Raw genomic sequence first — 22,328 nt, 5'->3', positions numbered from 1 at the left:
TTACTTGAGAAATTTTTCCCTTGGTCGGTCAGCAGGCGTTCGGGAGCCCCCTTGTCCAGGACGTAGCCCTGGACAAAGGCGTCCGTCATGGCCGCCGCCGACTGGTTGGCGAGTGGCCACGCCATAGGCCACCGGGTAAAATATTCGACCCCCACCAACAGGTACTTATTACCCCTAGGCGTGACTGGAAAAGGCCCCAGAATATCGAGCGCAACAAGCTCGTTAGTGCGCGAGACCTGAATAGATTGCAGCGGTGGATTAGCTGCCACGGGCGGTAGTTTCCGTCTGGCGCACTCAACACATCCCTTCAGAATATTCACCACGTCACTCCCCATCCCCGGCCAATAATAGTCACGCTGAAGCAGGGCAAGCGTTTTGTTTACCCCCAAATGCAAGAGGCGTTCGTGTGCGGCCAAGACAACTTTCCCCCTTACAGCGGAAGGCACCACAAGTGCGTGCCGCCGGGACAAACTGTCCCATCTCATCAACAGGCCTTGCTTAAGTACGTAGGAGCCAGTCCGCTCCTGGTCCTCTTCGGAACCCCCCACCCTGCGGCGCAATGCTAGCAGGGAGCTGTCCGCCATTTGGAGACGGCCCCACTCAATCAGCGACAGCGAGAGCAGCGAGTCCTCACCCCCTGGGGTAGCGGGAACATCCCCAATCGGCGCCCCCGCAGTCGCGACCAATGCCCCCATACCTTCCGCAACCGGCGGTTTACAGCGAGCCGATCCCGACAAGCACGCACATTTGTGACAAGGCAACAATAGCGACAGTGCATCGGCATTTGTGTGTCGCAACCCCTTACGGTATGTAGTCGTGAACTGATAGTCCTGAAGGACTTCCAACCACCGTGACAATTGGCCCGAGGGTTGGGCGACCCTCAATGAATACTGGAGCGCCGCGTGGTCCGTCCTGACCGTAAAGTGACGACCATAGAGATAGGGTCTGAATTGTTGTACAAAAAAAACAATGGCAAGCAGCTCACGACGGGTGACGCAGTAGCGCTGCTCCGCCGGCGACAACACCCTGCTACCATAGGCGACCACCCTTTCGACTCCCCCAACGACTTGGGATAGCACCCCCCCAATGCCCGTGTTGCTAGCATCCGTGTCTAGCAAGAAGGGACTCGCAAAATCAGGATAGCGCAAGGGTGGGGCACCCACCAAGGCGTCCCGGAGGGAGCGGAACGCGGCCTCCTTCTCCGGTCCCCATCGGAACTTCACCCCTTTTGCCGTTAGAGCGTGCAAGGGTTTTGCAATGGTGGCAAAATGCTCAACGAATCGGCGATAATACGAAGCAAAACCGATGAAACTGCGCACGTCCGAAACTGACGTGGGCGTCGGCCATGAACTGACACAGTCCGTTTTCGCGGGATCGGTAGAAATTCCTGAAGAGTCGACAATGTGACCCAAGTATCTAACGGACTTACGAAGAAGGTGGCATTTGGCCGGTTTAAACTTTAACTTAGCCGATCGCATTCGCAAGAACACCCCTCTCAATCGCTGGAGGTGTTCTTCAAACGTTTTACTGAACACAATGACATCGTCAAGGTAAATTAAGCACGTATCCCATTGCAAGCCCGACAAAACCAACTCCATAAGGCGCTGAAACGTCGCGGGAGAGGAGTGAAGTCCCATGGGTAGCCGGTTAAACTGAAACAGGCCCCCTGGAGTCCGAAATGCTGTCTTAGGTTTAGACTCTTCGTCGAGTGGCAACTGCCAGAATCCCGATAATAAATCAAGAGTCGAAAAATATCGCGCACCAGACAATGCATCGAGGGACTCGTCCATCCTGGGGAGCGGATACGCGTCAGCCACAGAGATCTTATTCAGGCGACGGAAATCTACGCAAAATCGCAAGGACCCGTCCTGCTTTTTAACCAGCACAATAGGTGCTCCCCAAGGACTGGAAGAAGGCGAAATAATGTCGGCTTCTAGCATATCGTTGACGGCCGACTGAACATGTTCCTTCTCAGCAGGACTCAGTCGGAAGGGATTTAGCCTGACCGGTGCCGCATCGCCCGTTTCAATGTGGTGACGTAACAGGTCCGTGCACCCAATGTCATACTTATGTTTACTGAACACATCAGAAAATTCTATCAGCAACCCGCGCAGCGCACCCAACTGTGCCGCTGACAAATCGTCCGAGTCCGCGCACAGCGAATCGACCCATTCGAGGTCCTCCCTCGGATTAATGTTCTGCGTGGGGCTCGGATCAACCTGCGCAACCAGCCGCTCTTCCGCAGGGACCCGTGCCGCGTGAGCTAGCATGGTGCCCTGCTGAATGACGGCCGGCCGCGACCCCGCGTTTAAAACCATCACAAACGGATTCTTGTCAGCCCTGACCAAAGTGTGAGCCACTGACAAATCGAGACCTCCGACAGCCCTATTAGAAGGACCCAACAGCATGCCTTGTTCCGAGGTCTCCCCTACCCATGGTTTCCGCAACCGGAGGGGAATTAACATCTGTGAACCCGGGGGTACGTGCACGGTCTGTGTCGCCAACGCTTGTACCGTGGCGCACGCCGTCCGAATTTCAGTAGGGTTCGTCAAAAATGAAATACGGCGACCCGATGGTAGTTCAATACAACGCTGATCGATTAGAATTTTAATGGGCATTTTAGCCAAAAAATCAGTGCCCAATAGACAAGGAACCGCCAAAGAGGACGAAACGAAAACGGGTCCCGACAATTTGATATCTCCAATGCAAATGGACGCCCTAATCTGACCGATAATGCCCAACGATCCCCCATTTGCGGCGTAAAATGGCACATCCACAGGAAGCAGCGGACGACATTGGACTGGGAGGATGTTGTAAATTAGGTCCGATATAATAGTCGCAGACGCCCCCGTGTCCACTAACACCCTGACCTCGACCCCATCAATAGATCCCGTAACAACGGATGAACCCGCTGAGGCAGCGACTATTCTGTGCCCCAACTCCGACCATTTAATGACTCCCCGGTCCCGGCCGAACACCCCTCGCCGAACCGAATCCCCGAACCCTAACCGGCTCTCCTCCGCCGCAACGCGACGGCCCCTGTGTATCGAGCATGCAGGCCGAGCATGTGAGGTGCCGCGACTTGCCGGGGTAAGTAGGGATGACTTGGGGCCTTGGTCGTCGTCCAGCCGAGGTCCCATGGCGCGCTGACGTGGGGCGCGGCAACCGGACGCCACGTGGCCCCGGAGGCCGCAGTTATAACACGTGATGAGGGTCGTCGGAGAGCTCGGTTGCTCCAGCTTGCGGGCCGATCGCAGAGGCGAACGACCCCCCGACCTCCAGTCCCCTGGTCGTCCCGCGGTGAACGCCTCCTCTCGTGGGCTGATGACTTGGGGTTCGGTGACTACCGGGCCCGGAGCTGGGGCCACGGCAGCGTTGCAGACGACCCCCTGTTTACGTTGAAGAACCTCGTGCGCTTGTATACTTGTAGCGACCCGCAGGGAAGAAATATCGATCTCGTCGGCCGTGTTGATGGGGACCCCCAGGTCCTGCGCCAACTTGAGCAGTTGCTCCAAAACCATCGCATTTGGCCCTCCTCGTCCATACGAGGGAACGCGGCATCGGCGAGAGCCGGGAACGCGGCGTCGGCGAGAGCCAGCAACGCCGTGCGATAGGCGAGCGCGGTCTCCGTGTCCGCCTTCCGCCTTGCATGAAAATGATGGCGACACGCCGAAGGAGGTCCGTAGACCTTGGCCATGAGACCCAGCGCAGCCTTAAGCGTGGAGCGGTCCGACTTCCGTGCGGACGTGAAGGCCGCGAGCGCGTTGTCGTCCAACATGGCAGGCAGTGCCCGCAGCGCCGTAGCGTCGGACCAGGCGGACATCTCTTGATGCGCCAAAAACCTGCGCTGAAATTGGCCCCAGTCCCCGCCTTCCGCCTTGAAGGCTGACAATGTGGGAAGGCGCTGTTGAAAGATGAAGTCGTCTTCTGCCTCGTGGTTCCTCCCCGCCGCCCCGTCGGTGTGTAAGATGGCGGCCCCAGTGGCGGGTGTCTGATGGCGGTCCGCAGCGCGCGTTGATGACGTAAGCGGGCGCGCTTGGAGAACCGCCGCCACGTGGTGGTCTCCGTTCCCGCCAAAAGTCGGCGCGGATGAAATGGCGGGAATCGCCAAGTCATTTTGGCGGGAATCTGCGGGGCGACCTTGTAGAATGTCCGCCGCCGTCCCCGCTCCTCCCGACGAGCTGATCTCCGCCAGGATGGACGCTGTTGTATATCTTGGGTATCAAAATTTTGATGTGTTGTATGCGTGCGTGAAATTATTATGTTGTATATGTGGGTTATGAATATTCAGTGAAAATAATAATAATCAAATGAAATTTGGCCAAATGTGTAATTATCCGGAAATATGTTAATTGATGTAATTATGCACATTTAATTATGCCAATTCGAGAGGTAATCGTAGTAATTATGCGAGTGGGTGTAATTATGATAATGCAAGTCGTTATGATAACCAGACCCCGCCTCGGTGACGAGGGTGGGTTATCGATCGGAATAAGGCAATTAATCGTATGCAGTTATGCAGGTGTGGTGTAAGTATGCAAGATTAACTTAGATTAACTCGGCATCGTTGTCTAGGTTCGTCTCATTCTCGCTTATATTTTTAGGTCCCCGGTTCACCCCGTTATCGCTTTAACATTTACTGAGTATGTATGTGTGTTTATTAAGGTCACCAAGTTCAGATCTCAACGCAGAAGCAGATCTTATGCATAGACTTCAGGAAAGAATCACACAACCACTTCTGTATTAATCAATTTATTACTAATTCAACCTCAACTATGATATAGTATGCGAACTCTCAATCCCGGAACGTCAACACGGCATCAATACAGTATCATCAATGATTGTCTGATTTCACTTGACAACGGCACATGGATCCCGCATAACGCGATGGTTGTTAGTGAGAGAGAGAGTCGTTAAAACATGCAAATACTATGCTAAGAAAAACCTTAACTTTAATGAATGATTATACTCAATATTGTTCACGCAGTACCGCCCTCCTTATTGATCATACGCAACCCTTATCACGTTGTTAGCACCTTGGGTCACGGGACAGTTGAATATTCTGTAGAGGATACGAGTACGTGCGGCGATTATGACTGAAAGATACTTGAAAGATTATACGGCGATAAAAAAAACACAATCAAAAACAGTTATTATTCTTAAAGGCACCAATCTCAACAGATACATCGGCAGGTTATCTGACAACAGAATGGCTCGGAGTAAGGGCCTGCGACGGTGCTCCTTTTCCGAAGATCGTTATCTTATATCAAATTTACTAATTGGGGACCAGATCACCTGATAAGGATCTGGTGGGCCACCACTCCCCACGTGAGCGTGGCTCGGCGGAAGGAGGTGCCAAGAATCAATTCGTATTGATGGATCTGTTGGGAATTTATGCGATTAAGAGTACAGCCCACTAAATATTAAAGATAAAATTGCGAATACTCTTATAAACGACGGATGGCCATCACTCGGTCTCGAGTGTTTCTTCACAGCCACGGATGGCTTATGGGTTCGAGTGTGTTTGAGTGGTAAGAGTGGTCTTGAATAGTCAATGTTCGGAGTCGGTTCTTTATGTCAAACAGACGCCTGGTGGTCGTGTGGTGAGGGGGCGGTGCGCGTCATACGTATCAGTCGCTCTCCTGTCGCCGTGTTGAATTGGTTTGGATGCCTGTTGATACGCTGTCGTAGTTCGGAACCCGGTCGGTAGGTGGCGCCCACAGCTCGCTCGCAGCGCGCAGTGCTGGGTCGTCGCCTCGTCGCCAAACCGCGATTATCAGCTGCAGCAGAGACCTCCGACTCGGCAGAGGTTGGCCCACGCAGGCCGAGTTGAGCTGTCAAGCGGGTCTTGCCCGCCTGCAGAGGAGATGGGGAGCCGCTTGAGTCGAGCCCCGAGAGCCGGCTGAACTCGGCTGAGTCCCAGACGAGCTGAAGAGTCGAGCCGACCCGTTGGTCGCAGCTCGCTCCTGAGTCGACCCTCCCGGTCGAGCTGAAGATGAGTCGAGCCGACCCGCTGGTCGCAGCTCGCTCCTGAGTCGACCCGCTGGTCGAACTCCTGAGCCGACCCACTGGTCGAACTCGGCTGATGAGTTGACCCTCCTGGTCGAACTGGTTTCCAATGCTCAGGGTCCTTTCTTTTATGCCGAAAAATCCCTTTGGGTCCTGCCCACAAGGCGGGGTTTCTTTCGATTTTTGCTGTGTCAGGATCTGTCCGTAGGTAGGTGTGTCCATGTGTGTGTCCGTACGTCCGTGTCCTTGTGTGCATCACCCACGGTATATTCCGTTGTCATACTCCCTCCATAAAATCCATGAGCAAACAATCAGATGTTACAAATTGCCTCGAAATCGTCTCTCTGTCTGGGTGCAATATTATCTCTTGTCTGGCCTTCTTCATGAACCAAAACACAGACGTTACAAATCGTCTCACAGGCGCCTCTGTCCGTGTTGCACGACCTGGAGGGAGGGGCACACTCCCATCCCGCGCTGCGGGGATACAAAGACGGCCGGGATCTCCCTTTCTCTCCGACCCTGGGTTTAACATCGCTCTTTTATCATGTATTTATTCCGACCTGGTGGTGATTTATCCCGCTATCCTGGCTTTTCATAAGTTTTACTTTTGTCTTTTCATGCATAGGCTTATTATTATTAATTTATTTCCGATATCTTAGGTTAAGGGGTAAGTTTCTTGATCCTAGGAATTCGTATTCCTTGGTGTCTGCATGGTTATATAAGCGGAATATAGTTGACGGTGAATAGCGTTAACATTGATGTTATGTACGATATTATGTATTGTGATGTCTTTAACTTAACTTGTTGGTCAGGGCTTTACTGACATGAAGTTGCATTTCATAGCCTCGCAGTCTTTGCCTCACTCTGTCTCTGCTCGCCGTTGTTGTTGCTGTCCAGCTGACGCCGTTAATTCAAGGCCTCATTAATTTCCGTCACTCCTTGTAGGTGAGGGCGGTTGAACCTTGGAGTCAGTTCTGGTTTTTGTCTGCTTGCTTCTTCTGATGTCCCCTGACCCCGGGAGTTATTATTTCTACTTTTATGGCCTGTCGAAGCCCGACTCGCTGTTGCTGGGCTGGTGGGTCGCTGGGTTGGTGTGTTCCCGGCTTTTTTTGCTTACGTTTGCAGTTCGCCGTGCTCTTAATTTCCTTCCCTCTTCAACCTTATATCGACTATTCGCTCCTGTCTGGGTGCGATTCAATTTTGACTTAGGAAGGTTCTGATTGTCATATGCTTTGGGTCGAGTTGTATATTAAAGTATGGAAATAACATTTCATATTGACTTAATGATGGTGATGGTTCAGTAGGCGTAACTTGTGGCCTGGTTTAATTGGAGTGGGTGTGAATATCAATAACTTTAGCCTATCCTGTTGTTAAATTCCGACTTTAACGTTACTTTAATAGCAATACAGAATAATTGAGCTTTTCGTCTTAACTAGGCGAACGCGAACTTCTGGTGACCCCTGCAGCCTTGCTATTCAGCTGAGTCTGCATCCTTGAGATATACAACGCTCTTATTCGTCTCACTGTGGCCATCCAACCTTCTGCTCTGGGAGTGTTATTCTTAATTTCAGGTCAAAGGCCCCCTCACGTTCAGACGCGCAGGTTGTTTAAATCAGCTCCCTCCCCTGTGTACACAACCTTGAGCTGACCCACTTCGTTTGACCACTCACCCTGGATTTATCTTTCCTTGAGGCAAGGTTGCAAATTCTGTCATCCCAGCCCTCCTCCAGTTCATCACTTAACAACACCTGGTGTTTTGCAGTTTGCTGCGCTTTGGGGTGTTTTCATTCATTATATATCAAGTAAAAAGATAATATATAAAAATATCAAGTTTGGAAGAAGGCTTAGGATACAACAACGCGGCGGCGAGCAGCAGCTCTGCCAGACGGGAGTGCGCCTCGCGGAGCACGGCATCGGTCCCCAGTCGCTCGCCCGGTGCCGTCGGCGGATCCTGCAGCGTGGGCAATTCTTCATCCTCACCCCCCGATGCCAGCTGGCCCGAGTCGTCAAGGTTGTCCCCGCGGTCAATCCCGTGGGTCCGATGAGTCCTCCTTGTATCCATGCTTGGAAGATTGTTTCACTTCTGACGCCAGTTGAAGTATGGGAAATGACGGCAGGAAACTTCTTGATGGGTAACACACTTTTTATTAAATCTCAACTTGTCACGATACAACGGGTGGTCTCTATTCTTCCGACTACTGTCTCGATACACCGTGTGGTCTCTGTTCCTCCGACTACACACTCCACTTGACTCGTGTAGACCCTATACCTCTGGCTACACACTCTTCCCTTAACTCGTGTAGACCCTATGCCTCTGGCTACACACTCTTCACTTAGCTCGTGTAGACCCTATGCCTCTGGCTACACAGACTGCATGCTTACACTGCACTCCGCCTCTGGCTACACAGAGTCCCGGTCCCTACAGGACAGCGGGACTAGGTACCGCAGGCCCTATCTCTTCCTCTCCGTCTTCAGTCTTCGCTGGTTACATCTCTCCCCGTGCGCCTGTGTGCATCCCCTTATATATCCCTGCTCCCAGGAGACGGAGCGGATGCGGACCTCGACGTGAGCATCGCTCCTTGGTTAACCAATCACGACGCGCTATTTCTACGATCCCTTTTCCCCAGCGCGTGTTACCACTACCCAACCAATCACGCCGCGCTGCCACCCGATCACTCCCTCTCAAGCGCGTCACCGGCACACAGCCAATCACAACCACATAACCCCCGACCCCGCGCTGACCCCTGATCCCTCACCGTCAGCGCGCGTCACCAACACCCACAGCCAATCACTACGCGCTGGCACGCGATCCCTATCCCAGCGCGTATCACCACTACACGTGTGAATCAAATACATGATCGCCCTCACCATCTTCAAGATTCTCCCTGGACTTGCTCTCCTGCCTGCCTCTCTCTCCCTCTCATGCGGCACCGTGGTGGAGAGATGTTATTTCCCTCGCCTTATATGCAGGATGTCGTGGGTTCGGTCCCGACCCTGATGCCTGTTGTTTATTTGGAGTTTGCAGTTCTCCCTTTGGTCGCATTGATTTTTGTTCGGGTCCTCCGGGTTTTCCCTCCATATTTGGAAGCATGCGTTGAAATTATTTCGCTGCTATAAATTTCCACGTGTTAAGCCACTTCGTTGGGCTATCATTTGTTGCCAGGTCGCTTCTCAAAAAGAGCTGAATAGCTCAGTGGGCTTTACCTGATAAAAAAAACAATAGTCACTTTACTCCACCCCTCTCACCATGTTCTCTCCTCTATCGCCTCTCTCATCGCTCTCTACTCCCCTGCATCCTCTCCACCCAGCAACAAAGGGAGCTTTTATTCAACATTAACTCATTAGAAGGCCACGTATTCCCTCCTTCTGGCACAATTCTCTGAGACTGTCTCTCTAGCCATCCACCCACTTCTATGTCCATCACTGTCTGTTAGCCCGGTGAGCTTCGTCGCGCCAATACAATTTTAAGTAAATTTCATGTGCCTGCAATGCAATTTGGCCAATCTCCTGGCACTGGGAAACCGTGGGACATCCCCACTAGGGGCCCCTTGGGTAAAAACCCATGGTACCAGGTGACCCCCCCACGAGACCCTACGTGCGTGCATGTGTGTGTTTAGTGGGGGTGTGCGTGCGTTCGTGTGGAGGGGTGCGAGGGGGTGGCAGCGCTGGCGGAGTTGCTCCATTGCTGTCAAAAAACTATATGGGAGATTTTTCTCGTTTGTATCTGTGTATCTTTGCATGCATAGCCTATGTGTGTGTGTGTGGCGAGCCATGCTGCACCACAAACTCGGCCACAGTTATCAATAGCACATGAGCTCTACACTGGTTTTGGGTCCTCTAGGTTGAGTGCATTAAATGAGTGTCTGATACAATGGGTAATCAGCAGAATATATGAAACAAACGTGGCCAGGTGTGGTGCTGGCCATTTTTAACTCCCTTTGCCATGGCGGCCTTCAAAGGGGCTCAATAACAGCACTTGCCCCACCAGTCTGTGGAGCTACATGGGGGATGTCTGTGTTGGAGCTCGAGCTGTAGGCGTAGAAGACGCGCGGCCATTGATCCTCTAGGGAGCGCGCGTCTGCTGTGTGTAGTGTGGAGCTGCACGAGAGTGAAGCCAATATAGTTGTTGTGCCTTGGACGTAAACATCAATGGATGTCCATTTGCCAGTTGTAATTTTTTTAATTAGTCTTGTGGAGATGTGTGCTGTATGACAGAAAAAGTGACTGAGCCCACGCCCTCACCCATTACAGTGTCTCCTCGTACTATTCTACTGCTCAGCAAATCATATGTACAATACGTTAGTATATGTGAGGTGAGGAGGAAGGACAACAAACTAAATGCAAAACGCACTTCTAAAGAAATGACTTTCAATCAAGTGCATCGCCCTAGTGGCTTCCAAATATCATAAAAAAGAGAATTCCAGATGGCAGCAGAAGCGCATCTGAAAGCGCGCCATGCAAAAAACTGTAGGCCACCGTGTGCTCCCTGCTGCCAAAGAACACAATTTGATCAAGCTGTCTCTACTCGTTACAAGAACATTTGCTAATGTTGCAAAAAAATGGGTTAAAATTCAAATTGCTTGTTATCGCGCCTTCTCGTAGAAAAAACGCTGGTTGGTTAAGTCAGACAGGCCTGTATATGTACAGTTTATATATTTAGTTTGCAGCAGTGCAATACACACAGCTCAATACACAAAGAGTTAAATGTATAAATATCTCAAACTAAAGAATGGGTCACTTGTGTTTACAGACATGATGTACAAAACTCGTTATAGTCTCATGCTCTGTATGCTGTTGTAAATTACTGTGGTGCATGCTCACTGATCAGATGCTTCATTATTATTGATATAAATTTTTAATGTTAAATTAAGGATTTTTTTCATTAAATTCATACATAAAACAAATAGGGAGGTGTTCATCCAGCGATAGAGAGACAATGGCTTCTGATGATGGTGTAACGTGCCGTTCATTTTGGAGAACTCCTAAGAGACATTGTAAGTGGAGATTTAAATTTATAGGAAGGAGGCTGCACAGACACTGGACCACTGCTGTCCTGGATGAGTGATTTATTTAACATAATGAACATCACAGTAACACTGACGCTGCCTCATGTGTGTACTTTAAGTTTTGGCTTCCCCATTAAATTCCGTGCAGGGTATGTGACGTCATACCACTGATAGACAACCTCAGAGCGCCCTCTACCCACATATTTATAGCATGGGAGTGCCCACTACATAGGGACCACCCAAGATAAAACCTGGCTCCCACCCTCTGCCGTTCCACCTCCATCATAATCGTCACTCAACTAGAGGTGATGCTATCCCGATCATTGCACATTACAGCGCAATTCCCCGTCTGCGTAGCATCACGGTGGTCGAGGCAGTGAGCGCGGGGTGTCACGCCGCTGCTTAATCTGCTAAACCTGTGGTGTTTTATATTAGGTTTACATTTAATATGTTTTGTCTTAATGTTGTGTTGATATGAATGTTCATATGCTTGCACTGAAGAGTGTTTTGAGATTCCTAAGGTGTTTCGATGCTATTTAATGCATTTACATAAATTCCAATTACATTTTAAGCTTACAGTACCATTTAAATAACGTTATGTATTCATAATCAAATACCTAAAGTCAAAGTTCTACCTAACCGAGACGAAACTATTTTTGGTATAAGCATTTTAATATTATAATTATTATCTTCCCGTACTTGGCTAAAATTACACGACTGCTTACAGGTAACACGTGGTTTGTTTTCATTTTCTTCAGGTGACTCCATGCATTTTTCGTGATGGCATCAAAAGATCCTGCATATGAGATCATTAGAACCAACAAAGTGAAACTCCTGCAATGTCTCCGAGTGCAGTCATCAGAAGTGCTTGACCATTCACAGCAAGCAGGGATAGTCCTGTACAGTGAATACGCGTCCCTCAAAAGCGAGAATGACCCCATTGCGCGAACACGGCACCTGGTTGACCTGGTGCTCAACAAGGGAGAAGATGTCTGCATGAGATTCCTTAAAGACGTGCTGGTGCCACTGAGATCCGAGATCTCTCTTTTGGATCAGTGGATATCACAGCATGAGCAGCAGCTCAACGTGATGGGTGTCGATCTGAGCATAACTGCGGGTAAAGCCATCCCTGGAGCAGCTTCTCGTGAGTGATGCTAAACTTCACATATCCATTCGCATGTCTCTGGCAAGTTTAAGTGAAGGAATTGCTTTGAACTGATATGAACTGCCATTTGATATTTGCCAACTGCACCACTCTTGCATGACAACATCCCTCTCAGGAGGAGGACATTAATATTCCATTCCATAGCAGTGTATGTACAAGCGATCAGCAATTTGGAGGAAAAGATGGATGGATAATAGAAATGTGTGTCAGTATCAAAACATTACATCCACACTGGACCCCAACATTCCTGAATTTCTGTATTTTCCTACACCTCCCTTTCTTTGCAAAAGACTTAAACATGGTGATTTTCTCCTGCCTCTTCAGACAAAAACATAGTCTTTAAGCTGCAAGAATATAATGAGCTATGAAGCTCTCTTTCAAGTGTCAATCCCAAGATGGTTGGCCATGGCAGCAAACCCATCAGCTGCCATGTTCTCCATGACTTCGTACAATCTGGATTCCACCAAGGCCATGTCATTGAAACTGTTGCTCTATGCAGAGTGAATGACCACCTCTCTTAAACTATGGAAGCTGCTTCTAGTTCTTGACTTTTGGGCAGCTCTGGATACCACACACCACTCCATCCTCTTGAATCGGCATGGCTACGCAGGCATCTCTCACACACTTCCCTACTGCTTCTGCTTCACCCTCTAAAAGTGAGCCCTATTTTTCCAATCAAGGACTGCCTTTCATTCAGAAGCCCCAATTCTATGGTGTTCCACATGACTCCATCCGTGGCTATCTGCTCTTGGCACAATGTCTCCTCCCGGTAGAAAAAAATATCCTAACTTGTATTATCGACTATTACTGCTATTTCAAATGACACCCAGCGTTTTATTGGCATTGACTCGTAAAGCTGAACCTACTCTCTCCTCCACACCCTGACTCGGATTTGTTATAATTTCCTCCAGATTAAACGTCAAACTTGTAGCCCTCGTCATTTTTAAAAAAAGTCCACGTGAATTAATGACCCCGATTATTTGATTCCTGAGTGATTAAAATAACATCAGATACAGAGGGATCACGGTACTTATGGTCAACATTGCCCAAGTGGTGAGCCACTGGGTTCAATGTTTCCTTGAAAAGCTGATGGAAGTTGTTGAGCAAATTTGTCATAGGAAATCGCCACTCTCCCCAAAGTAGTGGATGCCACAGTGGTTGCTGATGATGCAGTCGCCAGATTAGTTGAAATTTAAGTGAACCTACGATGCATCACGTGGGATGCTACGCGTTATGTGATTCATGTGGCTGTTGTTGTGGCGGTGCAAGCGCTGCATCTTCTCTGCCTGCAGAGGACCATGCCTGGTGTACTGAACTCCACCACAGTGTAGCCCCCGTGCTACGTGTTGTAGGCCAGCTTGAGATGGGAGAGGAAACAGCCCAAATACCAGTGAAATATAAAAAGTAAAATTCAACATCCTAAACAACACAAATCAATAATTGTAGGACAAGGAAGCAGTGAATTTTAGACACAGATTGATAAAATTAGTTTGTGATGATGCTGATGTACATCGTAATGCTAAATGTGGTGCTTCTATCTTTTTCACAGGCAAAACAAAGAAGACAAGTGGTGGGAAAATTTTTGTCAAGATAAAAAATATATTTTACAAAGGTATAGTGCTTATAAAAATTGCATATGTAGAATACACAACGGGAAAACTTCCACACAATAATTCGTGATGTACATGATGTTGCTGCATTATCCATGGTGAACGAATTTGCTACGCTTTTTTTATTATGTAGTTTATTTTAAAGATATTTGTTTGCTATAGGAATGTTTTTTGTGTAAATGAAACTAATTTGTTTGTTAATAGATTTCTGTTTTATTTAGATAACCCTGGTGATGATTACAGAGAATTCTTGCTGAAGCTGACATCATTAACACGAGACTACAACGCACGACCTGGAGAACCTGCAGTGTTTTTGCTGGAGAGGATGGTGAAGCCAATTCTGGTTCTCTACTACCGCCAACAAGAAACCAAGGAGCACGAGTTACTAGCGAGAGGCAAGCAGCACGAGGAGCTGATAAAGAGAGCACAGAGAGAAGGGATGACTTACAAGAAGCTCTTTGATCCCATTGGGAAAAAAAAACACCCCCGACTGGTTATTGTAGTGGGGATTCCAGGCAGCGGTAAAACCATGTTGAGCAAATTCATTGTGCACAGCCTGCTGTCAGGTGAGAGAGTGTTTGCACAACGCTTTGAGCACATTGTTCTCATAACGTTCAGAGAGATAAATGATGTTGGAGAGGTGTCACTCACAGAGCTGTTTTCTGTGCTGCACTCATGTTTGGGAAACAAAGCGGATGAGGTTTTCGCAAACCAAGAGAGAACCCTTTTTGTTATGGATGGATTGGACGAGTTTGGGAAGGGCCTTCACTATGCCAATGCTTGCACTGATCCACGGAAGAAAGCAAGAGTAGAAGCCATCATTGCTGCCCTAGTGAGTGGAAGTCTCTTGCCCAAGGCCTCGGTCTTGATAACGACCAGACCCATTGCCATGGAGAAGCTGAGGGAAGTGAATGTTGATCGAGCTGTTGAAATCACTGGGTTTTCCAACAAAGATAAAATAGCATTCTTTAACAAATTTTACCAAGATAGGAGTCTAGCAGAAAGGGCACTCAAGCTCCTGCAGGAAAATGAAACGGTGAATACATTGTCCCAGAACCCTTCATTCTGCCATATAGCAGCCATTACACTGAAGGAACATTTACAAAAGTCTGATCATTCTGAGATAATCCTCAAATCAATGACTGACCTCTTCACACAATACGTCTTTGGGCTCATGGAACACCATGGACGTGGCAGCCGTGCAGCCAAGGGAATCGTATCATCTCTTGCCAATATGGCTCTGAAGGGGGTTCAACAAAATATCCAGATGTTTAGCCAAAAAGATCTAGAAGAGTGTGTTGTTAGTTCTTATGAACTCGGAAGTACATTCATCAACAAAGTGTTCACATGTGAGGGCATACAACCAGGGAGTTGTTATTCATTTTCACACTTGACAATGCAGGAATTCTTTGCAGCAATAGCCGTGCATCTGTCCGATTCAACACGGCCAGTGAGTGACGTCATCAAGGCTATTGAGGACAGCAAAGATGGAAGGTTTGATGTGTTTCAGAGGTTTTTTTGTGGACTCGCATCAAGCACTCCATGGAAGTTCTTTGAGCGTATTTTAGATCCTCCATCTGCAGATTCTCAAAAGGAAATAATCGAGTGGCTCAATCGCAGCATGGAGACTCAGAAGTCTAACAAACACAGGCTCATCAGTCTCCTGCACTGCGTGCACGAGCTGCACGACAGCAAGTCCCTGAGTGATGCCACTCGGTCCGTGACTATGATAGACCTGTCACACACAAGGCTGTCCCTGCCAGACTGCGCTGCCATCTCCTGGATCCTGCTGCATCGAGAGGAACCTGTGGAGAAATTCGACCTGTCAGGCTGCGGCATCGGCACCGAGGAAATGAAGAGGCTTCAGCCTGGACTGCATAGATGTAAAGAGCTAGTGTAAGACTGGCACACCTCGCATTCACTACTTCACAAATTGTGTGTGTGCGTGTATGATATCAACTTGATCAAATGACTACCAGGTGCAGTGTGTAAAACATCACTACTCGGGAGACAAAAGCGGTCGGGCATGATGATGGCCACCCACCCTGTCATATGCCATGCCGGCCTTCATAGGTGCTCCCTAACAGCACTTTCCCCAGCAGTCTGTTAAGGCTATACGGCAGATCTTTGTTTATTACACTCCTCGCTTAGTAACTGTGCGCTCACAGAGTGTAATGTAACCCCATACTGAAATAAACACTCGCTCTTGCATATCCCAAGCATGAATATAACTTTTGACAAATTCTTCCCCTTGCCACTGCCATCATTGTCCTCACTCCTCACTTCACTCTTCTCTCAGCACTCCACGCTCACCCCTCCCCTTATACCTCCCATTAACCCCCAAACCTGCTCCTGACTTCACTTTTCCCATAACCCATCCCCCACTCTTGCCCATCCCTTCACTCTTCTCCCCCCATACTCACGCCCACTCATCCATTGAGGGATAATGTTTGGTGAGTGAGTGCGTGCCTGCTTGAGTTGGTGGGTGACTTGGTTGATGGATCGATGAGTATGTTGAGTTAGGTGAGGATGTGAGTGAGTTGGTGAATTAGTGAATTAGTGTGTGAGTGGGTTGGTGAATGAGTGAATTAGTGTGAATGGGTGAGTAAATGTATAGTAAGTAGGTGGGTCCACGGTGAATTCTGCACTCGCTGTACATTAAAGTATAAAAGGAAGAAAAGTTATGCATATGCATGGCTGCATTAACGCTTTCTATCATCTTCAGCAACATTTAATTAGCGATAATGATAGCTCTCACACTAGGTGCAGGAAGTGAGGTGACCGTCCGCCAAACTGAAAAAATGGAGCCCTGATAGCGGCTCTGCAGTGGAGAGTGAGGGTAAAGGTGTGATCCACGTGGCCGATTCAAGCCCCCTGGTTCACAGTGGATCATGGTCAGTAATGGTGCCCCACTACAGAGACAGCTCATACGTAATGGGTGTCAATCTTAGTTGTAAAGCATTAGAAGAGACAAAGATCCCCCAAGTAGGCCATACAAACTGTTTGGGAAAGTGAAGCCAGTGACAGAGAACAAGCACACACTACTAACCTGCACTTTAGAGCACAAAGACAATCTCCCCGTGGGGCTTGCATACACTTTTGAGGCAAGTGCTAATCGCACTTCCCTGACCAGCACCGTCCTTGGCTGTCTTTCTCTCCCCATTGCTGATGTTTACACACCATACCAGGTACTCATTTAAGGCTGAGTCACCTTAGGGGAGTTCCAGGACCAAATTGTTTATCACTGATCACTGATGCCGTTTCCAGATATTAAACCCAGGTCACTTCGTTCGTAATGGAATGTGCCAACGACTTTCCCACCATTCCCATAAACGCATAAAAATACGATGAAAGACACTCGTATATACACACAGACATGTACACACACAAACTTACACATAGTGTACATATAAACTCACACACTCCTACACATGTACATGCAGGTCTTGGGGGTTATTTGACCATACATCACTCTTGTCAGTGTGGGTTGGTTTAGAGCATAGATGAATGTTGTTCCATTGCCATAACGCAGCTCCGTAGGCTACAACACCTGTTGTTATGCATGTTAGTCACGGGTAGAAGCACTATCCAGGCTCAATTTTATTTAGATTTTCAGATTTTTGAGATCTTACATGTACACTAAAATGCACACTCACATGTACATATACACTAACCATACACACTAATACTTGCACATTACTACACACTCACACACGCTTATACACACCCCATTTTTGAGTCCGCAGTTTTGATGTTACAGTATTTTTTTACATTAAAATAAATGCAAGCACTCTTCATATAATAAGGATTGACATTAAGGTGCAATTCATCCAGTGATCTGAGTGCACCATGGGCAAAATTAGTTAATACACACATGTATGTGCAGGCAGTCCCCGGTTTACGGAAATCCGAATTTAGGGAAATGCTCACATAAATCATGTAAAAAAAAAAATCAGTGTGTGGAAATGTTCGCGTTGAGGTTGCGGATGTCTACTGCGAAGCGAGGCTTAAGCCCCGCCTCAACCAAAATACCGTCTGCACCGAGCTTCACAAGGATTAAAGTAAATGTCATTTTTATAGCATTACATTTTTATTTTCCTTTTGTAGCATTACGTAATTGTTTGTTTTCTATGCTTAGAACTATATATTTTCCCATGTTCTATTGCTAGTTTTCATTTTAAGTTGATTTCACGAGTTATTTACTTTAGTTGCTGTGTGTATGTAGGTGTGTAGACGAGGTCTGGCAAAAAAACACCCTTATAAACACAAACACGTTTCAGATTATAAAAATACAGTGCAGTATAAATGAATGAATAATTGTGAGTAAACTGATATTTGTGAATGCCACCTATTATATATAAGGTGTATAACACAAGCATTAAACAATGAGCAGCTTTGCTCGTGAACGTGTGTGCTGTGGTCATGTTCACCACCATTGTGAGTGTCCCTCACTCACCGCGTGTTCGACTCCGCGGTTCCCGTGGGCTCAGTGAGTCAGCGCTGTCCCTTCTCCCGTCCACGCGGGTTTAGGCTGACTTACAACGAGATCGGAGACAGCGGACTCCGACTTTTAGCGGACGGGATGTTGGGGAGAGAAGGGAGTTTGGAGACGTTAAGGTGAGTAATGTCTTGATGCACTCACACTTATATAAGTACACCTAAACAAATATATACACACATACAGACACAAAGATACTCAGTATAGCATAGTAATGTTGTATTTTAATGTTGATTTTAACTTTATTTTGTATGCTGTCATCAATTAACTTATTAGCCACACTTATTACAGTACTTTTAACCACTATTAAATAACAATGCAATTACAATTGTCACATTACCTACTCTTACCAATGATATTGTTTTAAACTATATTATGTTAATATAGTAGGTCATCGATTATATTATCCACCGGCTTCGGAGGGAAAGAGGTACTGGATTTTTTAAAAACCCAGTTAATTGCATCATTTAAAATAGCAGATTTTTGCCCATTTTTGAATAATATGTTTATAGGTGTTCTGTATATATGTAGTGTTTAAAATAGTTTGCGATGTGAAAATCGCTTAAATAAATATACAAAGACAATAAATATCCTGCTGTAAAAAGTGACTGTATTTACTGTACCGCACTCACCACCCCAATATCGACGACTTTGCATGGGGTGATGTGCATACTAGGATCTTGTCAACAACTTGTGTTTGACAACAACAACTTGTGTTTGACAACAACAACTTGTCTTTGACAACAACAACTTGTGTTTGACAACAACAACTTGTGTTTGACAATCGTCTGACTCGTGCAGCCTTCAGATCGGTGCGCTGGCGAACGCCGAATTGCACACAATTTTCACCAGATCATACTGTATGTTTTCTGCTTCTATTAATGTAGTTATTAGTCATGAAAAATGTATATACGTTCAACATTTCATCGTTTAAGTTGTATGTAGTGTGTAATGTACTGTGTATAGTATTTGACACTGAAATAAAGCATAGCTACTTGTTTTGTCACGCACATGGTGCCGATCGCCGGACTGGTACAGCCTTTGCAGCGGTTTTACCGGATGTTGAAAGCCAGATAGGCACGAACTGGATTTAATCGATGATCATCTGTATTTAACGTCATAGATTACATTTTGTTTAAAAACTTTCGTAATTTCAGGAATTCATATTCTTGGGTCTTTCGGTAAAGTCACGTAGATAGGTTCAAGTAAAAAAACTAAAAACTACGACGTTTCGATCGCAACACAAGCGATCGCTATCAGAAGAAAGAGCGGGGAAGCTGCTGAGGCAGACTGTTTTAAAGGTTTGAAATGGGTGTAGTCACCCATATGACCCTTGGACTACACCCATTTCAAAACTTTAAAACAGCCTGCCTCGGCAGATTCCCCGCTCTTTTTTCTCCTGATGACGATCGCTTGTGTTGCGATCGAAATGTCGTAGTTTTTTGTTATCTTTGTTATTTTATTTGAACCTATCTACTTGACTTTACCGAAATACCCAAGAATATGTGCACGGTCTCCACAAACACGACTCTCAAGCACTGTTCCGTCAACCACCACCACCTCTCACCATCCCTCACCATCCCCCACTCTGTGTCCAGACCCTCCACCCATCCTCTCTGCCCCCACTCACCGTCTCTTCTCTCCCTGCAGCCTGGATGGGTGTTCACTGACGGACAAGTCGGGTTCCTCTCTCAGTGTCATCCTCAAGGCCAACAGAGGATTGAAAAGTCTTGAGTAAGCTCTGCTGTTCGTTTCTCACATGTGCTCTGTGGACGAACTGTGCTAATTGTTGGTGCAACGCGTTGTGAAGTAAACATTTTAATGTGAACATATTTAATCTTGCTGTACTGCTTAATCGAGTCCACTTTAAAAAAAATGTTTTACTGTTATCTTAACACATTTGTTTAATTTAACACGTCGGCTAAAGCAATATTCATATTGTTAGCAGATACATTAATTAATTGTAAACATCTCCCTGTGTTCCTCGATGAAAATGTACTTGTGTGATCCTCTGTTGTAATTTTGTGTTGAGAAAACACAAACACTTTTTTACATTATAAAGGTACAGTGCAGTATAATTGAATGGATTGCGATTAAACTGATATTTGTGAAAGCCACCTATTATATATAAAATGTCTAACACAGAAGCATTAAACAATGAGCAGCTTTGCTCATGAACGTGTGTGCTGTGGTCATGTTCACCACCATCAGAGCCGGCCCAGCCACTAAGCGACCCTTGCAATTGCAAAGGGCCCCGTGGCCAGCAGAGGGCCCCCTAGAGTCACTGCTAGCGAGTGGATGAAAAAAGTGGGTGAAAAAAATCATACATCAAAGGGGCCTCCAACCAAATTTTGCTTAGGGCCCCCAAAGGTCAGGGGCCGTTTCCGACCACCATTGTGAGTGTCCCTCACTCACCGCGTGTTTGACTCCGCGGTTCCCGTGGGCTCAGTGAGTCAGCGCTTGTCCCTTCTCCCGTCCACCCGGGTTTAGTCTGACTCGCAACAAGATCGGAGACAACGCACTTCGACTTTTAGCGGACGGGATGTTGGGGAGAGAAGGGAGTTTGGAGACGTTAGTGTGAGTAATGTCCTGATGCACACACACTTATATAAGTACACCTACACACATGTGGACACAAAACACAGTATTACTACTATAATAGCCCAGAAATGTGTGTAATGCGCGTTACGTCACTCCACATGCCACACTACCCCCCCCCCCCGTCATTAATAATAAAATAATCATGAGCGGGTGGATTTTAACACTCACGCAGGTCGAGCGGAATTCGCTTTAAATTTGACTTTTCTTTATTGAAAGTTAACCAAATAAATAACTCTACCCAGACGTTTATTTACAGAAGGTGAGGGGGGGCTCCATGTGGAGAGACGTCATCCGCTCTTGATTATTAATGAGGGAGTTGTGTCCCGCGCGTGACGTCACTCCACGTGCCGCACCCCCGGTAATTAAGAAGGTTGAGCGGAAATATATATTTTTCGCAAATTCGTTTTAAATTTGACGTTTTTTTTTATTGAAAGTGAATCTAATAAATATTCCACGCAGCAACAATGTGGATTTGGTGTCTTTATTTTTTCTTCAGCACTTGAAACAAAAGGTAAGCTATGCTTCTACATTTTAGTTAAATAGACATTTCTCGGTGATTTTCCAGATATTGTACTGCAATCCAATGTATTTGAACCCCAGCAACCGAAAGCAGAAGAGAATAAAGTGTCAGAGCAGTGAATTAGAACAAATTTAAGGTCAGTTATATACAGTGCTATTGTGAAATGCAGTGAAGTGTTTTATGACAAACTTTCGTGCAAGATTCACTGCCATTCAATTACCACAATATACAATTACTCTGCTCATTTTTGTTCGTAAATATTACAGCTTCCGTCCTAGGACGGGCAAAGAAGCTAGTAGCATAATGTTGTATTTTAACGTCTATTTTAACTTTCTTTTTTATGCACTCATCAATTAAGTTATTAGCCACACTTATTCCAGCACTTTTAACCACTATTAAATAACAATACAATTACAATTGTCACATTACCTACTCTAAACAATGATATTGTTTCAAACTATATTGTGTTAATACAGTAGATCATCTATGATATCCAGCGGCTTCAGAGGAAAGGGGGTACAGTACTTGATTTTCAATAACACCAGATAATCGCGTCATCATTTAAAATAGCTTATTTTTGCACATTACTGAATAAGATGTTTATAGGTGCTCTGTATATATTTAGTGTTTTAAATAGTTTACGATATGAAAATCGCTTACATAAATATACGAATAAACTAAATAAATATCCTGCTGTAAAAAGTGACTATTTACTGTACCGCACTCACCACTCCAATATTGAAGACTCTGCATGGGGTGGTGTGCGTACTAGGATCTTGTTCAACAACTTGTGTTTGACAACAACTTGTGTTTGACAACAACTACTTGTGTTTGACAACAAAAACTTGTGTTTGACAACAACTTGTGTTTGAGAATCGTCAGACTGATGCAGCCTTCAGATCGGTGCTCTGGCGAACGC

The 22,328-nt window shown here is 46.7% G+C and overlaps 1 protein-coding gene and 1 long non-coding RNA gene across 9 annotated transcripts in view; one reads left to right on the top strand and one right to left on the bottom strand.

Annotated features, from left to right (window-relative positions):
• Window positions 1–22,328, top strand: part of LOC144738257 (NACHT, LRR and PYD domains-containing protein 12-like) — a 66,561-nt gene that overhangs the window by 22,564 nt on the left and 21,669 nt on the right. For 6 of the 7 annotated variants that reach the window (XM_078621266.1, XM_078621270.1, XM_078621269.1 and 3 more), the window contains 6 exons: window positions 11,774–12,159; window positions 13,730–13,792; window positions 14,012–15,686; window positions 18,321–18,407; window positions 19,939–20,022; window positions 20,779–20,865. In XM_078621266.1, coding sequence (XP_078477392.1) covers window positions 11,796–12,159; window positions 13,730–13,792; window positions 14,012–15,686; window positions 18,321–18,407; window positions 19,939–20,022; window positions 20,779–20,865 — 2,360 coding nt within the window. In that variant the 5' untranslated portion in view covers window positions 11,774–11,795. The remainder of the gene's footprint in view (window positions 1–11,773; window positions 12,160–13,729; window positions 13,793–14,011; window positions 15,687–18,320; window positions 18,408–19,938; window positions 20,023–20,778; window positions 20,866–22,328) is intronic. The other variant, XM_078621272.1, reaches the window with a different exon arrangement.
• Window positions 9,424–22,328, bottom strand: part of LOC144738262 (uncharacterized) — a 28,946-nt gene continuing 16,041 nt past the window's right edge. For both annotated transcript variants that reach the window (XR_013589204.1, XR_013589205.1), the window contains exons 6-8: window positions 19,919–20,779; window positions 18,247–18,357; window positions 9,424–15,595 (exon numbers count right to left, since the gene is read on the bottom strand). This is a non-coding gene — a long non-coding RNA (uncharacterized LOC144738262). The remainder of the gene's footprint in view (window positions 15,596–18,246; window positions 18,358–19,918; window positions 20,780–22,328) is intronic.

The sequence above is a fragment of the Lampetra planeri genome, chromosome 79, assembly GCF_965212315.1.
Source record: "Lampetra planeri chromosome 79, kcLamPlan1.2.h2, whole genome shotgun sequence".
Classification (NCBI taxonomy): domain Eukaryota; kingdom Metazoa; phylum Chordata; class Hyperoartia; order Petromyzontiformes; family Petromyzontidae; genus Lampetra; species Lampetra planeri.
Note: the sequence above shows the minus strand (reverse complement) of the source record. Positions and strands in the feature narration are given on the sequence as shown.